Source organism: Labrus bergylta, chromosome 1 (assembly GCF_963930695.1).
Source record: "Labrus bergylta chromosome 1, fLabBer1.1, whole genome shotgun sequence".
Classification (NCBI taxonomy): domain Eukaryota; kingdom Metazoa; phylum Chordata; class Actinopteri; order Labriformes; family Labridae; genus Labrus; species Labrus bergylta.
The window spans coordinates 37,677,800-37,683,520 of NC_089195.1; the positions used below are offsets into that span (position 1 = coordinate 37,677,800).

The 5,721-nt window shown below is 50.2% G+C and overlaps 1 protein-coding gene across 1 annotated transcript in view; it reads left to right on the plus strand.

The window, feature by feature from the left end:
- Positions 1-2,458: 2,458 nt before the first annotated feature.
- Positions 2,459-5,721, plus strand: part of slc22a7a (solute carrier family 22 member 7a) — a 16,475-nt gene continuing 13,212 nt past the window's right edge. The window contains exons 1-2 of the mRNA XM_065960818.1: positions 2,459-2,925; positions 4,763-4,866. Of these exons, the coding sequence (XP_065816890.1) occupies positions 2,560-2,925; positions 4,763-4,866 (470 nt within the window). The 5' untranslated portion in view covers positions 2,459-2,559. The remainder of the gene's footprint in view (positions 2,926-4,762; positions 4,867-5,721) is intronic.

A 5,721-nucleotide genomic window follows, 5' to 3' on the forward strand; every position in this document is an offset into this window, starting at 1 on the left:
CCAATCAGACTGTGACGTCCTTCAACCACCGCCCGACGCTCAGCCTCCACCAATCAGACTGTGACGTCCTTCAACCACCGCCCGACGCTCAGCCTCCACCATCAGACTGTGACCTCCTTCAACCACCGCCCGACGCTCAGCCTCCACCAATCAGACTGTGACCTCCTTCAACCACCGCCCGACGCTCAGCCTCCACCATCAGACTGTGACCTCCTTCAACCACCGCCCGACGCTCAGCCTCCACCAATCAGACTGTGACCTCCTTCAACCACCGCCCGACGCTCAGCCTCCACCATCAGACTGTGACCTCCTTCAACCACCGCCCGACGCTCAGCCTCCACCAATCAGACTGTGACGTCCTTCAACCACCGCCCGACGCTCAGCCTCCACCAATCAGACTGTGACGTCCTTCAACCACCGCCCGACGCTCAGCCTCCACCAATCAGACTGTGACGTCCTTCAACCACCGCCCGACGCTTAGCCTCCACCAATCAGACTGTGACGTCCTTCAACCACCGCCCGACGCTCAGCCTCCACCAATCAGACTGTGACGTCCTTCAACCACCGCCCGACGCTCAGCCTCCACCATCAGACTGTGACGTCCTTCAACCACCGCCCGACGCTCAGCCTCCACCATCAGACTGTGACGTCCTTCAACCACCGCCCGACGCTCAGCCTCCACCAATCAGACTGTGACGTCCTTCAACCACCGCCCGACGCTCAGCCTCCACCATCAGACTGTGACGTCCTTCAACCACCGCCCGACGCTCAGCCTCCACCATCAGACTGTGACCTCCTTCAACCACCGCCCGACGCTCAGCCTCCACCATCAGACTGTGACCTCCTTCAACCACCGCCGTCTACCTTCACACACGACCTGCTCCGACCTCCACCTCAGTGGGGAGGAAGTGTGGACAACAGGAAGGAGAGGAATACAAAGGAGAAATCCTTCCTGCAGATTATCACATATGATCTTTGAAAAGCATCTCCAGATAACACTCTTTATGAATTGGCGCTTTATAAATAAAGATTGATTGACAACTCAACCGTGTAGACTGATGGGCAGCGAGATCCAGGACATCAGCGGGGTCGTCATGTGGGAAACTCCCTTAAACAGAGTTTACCCTATTAGTCCAACAACACCTCGGGAAGGCCGGGAGCCCCAGCGTCTCAGAGTCACCCCCCCCCCCCCCCCCCCCCCCCCCCCCCACACACACACACACACACACACACACACACACACACACACACACACACAGAGCTTCTATATCGTACCTTCTTAACCACACGGCACACTGTTCACTCTGTACATTCAACATACCCCCTACTACATGGCCCCTAACGGCCCCCATGGGCCCTTTGATGCTGATTAGAGCTCTCAAGAACAGCTGTCCATGCTGTCCTCTGTCTCTGGTCACTTCCTGTCAGCACCTGTCCTCTGTCTCTGGTCACTTCCTGTCAGCACCTGTCCTCTGTCTCTGGTCACTTCCTGTCAGCACCTGTCCTCTGTCTCTGGTCACTTCCTGCCAGCACCTGTCCTCTGTCTCTGGTCACTTCCTGTCAGCACCTGTCCTCTGTCTCTGGTCACTTCCTGCCAGCACCTGTCCTCTGTCTCTGGTCACTTCCTGCCAGCACCTGTCCTCTGTCTCTGGTCACTTCCTGTCAGCACCTGTGCTCTGTCTCTGGTCACTTCCTGTCAGCACCTGTGCTCTGTCTCTGGTCACTTCCTGTCAGCACCTGTGCTCTGTCTCTGGTCACTTCCTGTCAGCACCTGTCCTCTGTCTCTGGTCAGTTCCTGTCAGCACCTGTGCTCTGTCTCTGGTCACTTCCTGTCAGCACCTGTCCTCTGTCTCTGGTCACTTCCTGTCAGCACCTGTGCTCTGTCTCTGGTCAGTTCCTGTCAGCACCTGTGTGTCTGCTCAGACTTAAAGCTGTCTGTTTTCACTTCCTGTCGTTGTCTCCTCTCTTGTGTTCTTTCTCTCTGATGTTTGTCTCTTTAGATAAAAGATTCTGATAAATGAATTGTCGATAAGATGAATCTGTTTATTCTGAGAACGTTGTTACAGGATGAAAAATGGAAAAGGAAGAGTAAAGATGTGGAAGCATCCAGAGAGTTTCACTGACTCTGGAAGTTTAATCTTTAAAGCATCATTCAGTCTCCGACATGTCTTCTTCTTCTTCTTCTTCTTCTTCTTCTTCTTCTTCTTCTTCTTCTTCTTCTTCTTCTTCTTCTTCTTTAAAACTTAACTAAAAACCTCTCCATGAATCCTTGTCCTCCTGTTTCTGACTTCAGAGGAGAGTGTGTGTCGCTGTGTCAGGTGGCTCAGTCACATTTCTACATCTGTGCTGATTTAATAAATCAGAGAGTCCTAAATCCACACACACACACACACACACACACACACACACACACACACACACACACACACACACACTCTGAAAGCACCTCCCTCTCAGTAGGTTTCCTCCTCAGTTGGAGGGAGCTGCAGAGGACCAACAGGACGAGTCAGTTCTGATCGTGGACTCTGAGAGACGCACACACAGACACACACCGTCACCATGAGGTTCGAGGAGATCCTGGACGACGTTGGCGGCTTCTCCAGGTTCCAGTTCATGATCCTGTTGATCCTGTGCCTCCCTCGAGCCATCCTCCCCCTCCACTTCCTCCTGCACAACTTTGTGTCTGCGACGCCTTCTCACCGCTGCGCCCTCGCCGGCCCTGATGACGGGGACGGGGTGTCACAGAGCGCCGACCCCGGGTCCCTGGCCCTCAGGATCCCCCGCCAGGAGGACGGCTCCTTCAGCTCCTGCAGAGTTTACGACCCCCCCCTCAGCCCGGACTTTGACCAGGGTAACATGACGGCACCTTGCCCGCACGGCTGGATCTACGACCAATCACAGTTCAGCTCCACGACCGCCACAGAGGTAAGAAGAAAATAAATCTGCTTCAAATAAAACATTTAACCAGGTTCATTAGAGGGTTGATGTCGGGCTCTGAGTTAAAGTTTGTCATCATCAAAGTAACTGATGGAGAAAGATAATGATGTGATTAAAGTGAGCTGCTGTGGTTTCAGGACAAAGATGAGTAGTGACATTGTGTCTTTAATACAGTCAGCCGTCTGTTTGTGTTCATTTCAAACAGTCCAAGAAGAAGAAGAAGAAGCTTCAGAGTGTTGATTTAATAAAAACATGTCACACATCGTCTCTCTGATGGACTTCCTGTCACACACGTTTTGTTTTTAGGAAAAAGCAACACTTGGTTTTCAGTGAGTCTGAGCAGATTTCATGGTTGATAATCTGCTTAAATAACAGAAGCAGAAGCAAACACATGATTCCATTCATTGTTAAGTGAACCTCGAAAAAAAAAAACACGCTGGCACAGGGCGCCACAATCCAGGAATCAAAAGTCTCTCGGTGCGGCGTGACACACACTCAGCCGGTTATTAAACTGAGGCCGTTATTCTCTAATCCACTCAGAGCTCACGCCTGTCTTTGATATCAGCTGGACAATGTGCGGGCTTTAATCAGGGACGCTTTAACAACACACTGCATTCTGCCTGACGTCCAGCAGGGGGCCAAGCACAGAATGTATAAAACATGGACGTCCTCACCCATTGGTTTCTGAAGTTTTGAAGCCCAGCGATGGCGGCAGCCATGTTTGAAATGCAGAATCAATCTCACTGTCAGCGAGAGGAGGAGCGGAGGCGGGGCTTAAAGGTTAAGGTCTCTCAGGCAGGATCCACAGGAAGTTGAGGAGCTAACGCTGCTGTGCTGCTCCGCTGTGAGGAGGAGTGTATTTATCTTTTTATAAATCTGTACCCGTGCTGTGTGACTCTGAGGAGGACGCAGTGCGTTTAGACGTTGATCCTGCCTGAAAGACGGAGGCCACTGACTGACTATTTTGAACGTCTTTCCTCCATTTGGCTGGATCACAACAGTGTCCTTCTACTAAACCCCTCCCCCGTCCTCCTCGTGGTCACCTGTCGTGTCGGCGCTCTGTGAGAAACCTTTAGAGCAGCTTTAATGATTTTATTCATCTGAGACTGGAGTCAGTAAAAACACTCAGAACAGCTGCTGTCTCTTTAAGACCCGCCCCATCCCCATGTGCCCACTCTCTTCTGATTGGTCAGCTCTCTGGAAGCCTTCTGCAGGGCTGCCAGAGGAGGGCTGCTCTCCAGGTCTGGGAGAAGAGTCTCTTTAAGAGGTTTCAGAGGCTTGAAGCCGTCTGGGGAAGTTCTTGGTTTCATATCGGGGAGCTATGGCGTGATTTACAGAAGAAGGCGTTTAGCGCCCCCTGCAGACTCATCCTGGGATTACTCCAACATACGTTTACCTCCTGATCTGAAACTTTGCCCACGTGTAGTTTGGTCGTCCAGCATTGCAGCACTATATGTGAATTTGAAATCAGGAGAAAGACGGTGAAGTCAAACTGTGTGTGTGTTTGTTGCTCTCAGCTCTGTGTTCACTGACGGGACGGCGTTCGTCTCTGTCAAGCTGCCACGCCTGCCAGCTGAGGAACGCCTTTTGCAGCGGCATAATGGCGACTTTTTTTTTTAACTTCCTGCTCCTCTCAAGCGCCGCCCTCTTGTCCAAATATGGTCACTCCCGGCTGTGAGAACTTCTTCCCAAAGCCAGATATTCCCAAGAAAATGTAGTTTCCAAATGTGTTTGATAGCGTGACCTTGAATTGGAGATTAACCACAGACAATAAACGGTTTAATGATTGTTGATGTAACCTGTGTGTGTGTGTGTGTGTCTGCAGTGGGATCTGGTGTGTGAAGACAAACAGCTGAATCAAGCCCTCGCCACCTACTTCTTCCTCGGGGTCACGTTTGGAGCCATCTTGTTCGGGCAGCTTTCTGACAAGTGAGTTCTTCAGAGAAAGAGCGACAGTTTCCTTTTAGGAGGAAGTTCTTCTAAAGATCATTAAACGATTGAAGCGGCTGAGCTTCTCACACAAAGACACACACACACAAATCATCAGACATAACTGAATACTGATGAACATGAAGAAAAGGTCAAATTAAAACTTAAAAGGCTGTAAACAAATCAACAAAACAAAACAAACATTGTGTATTTTACATTAATAAAATAGAAATTGTTAGGCTTTTATTTTGAAATGTTTACTGTATTCAGCTGAGAGAACTTTACTTGCTGTTTGAATTCAGCCGTGCTTTTATTTTGAAATAAAGCCAGTACCATCCTGTAGATGGAAGGTAGACGTTAACCTGCAGGGGGGACTGAAGGCTAGCAGTGCTAACGTTAGCCACAACTAATGAACATAAATGTCCTTGTTTACCCGCCAATCATTTGAAAAACAATAAGCTCAGTCGCCATGGATCATCCTACTCTGCACACGTTTAGGTGAGCAGGGTTCAAATCTGCTTCCTGGCAAAGCGGCAGCCTCCATGCAAACTCCTGCAGTTCCTGGAGTGTCCACTAGAGGCTGGCTGCAGAAGCACAGGAAGTCACATACACACCCATTCTAAAAAGCCAGTTTTTACAGCAGAGATGAACATGTTTACAGCCTGGTTCAAAAAACCAAATAGGTGTGATTAGCTCATGTCTGGATGGACACACACTGTACGGGGGGTGAATGTTTTGATGACTCATCAGTTTTGATTTGATGAAGGATAAGAGTTATTCACAATAAGGCGTGTAGCTGACCTGATTGACAGGTGGGCGCGGTGTAACGGTTTGTCAGGAGGTTTAAAACCCGCC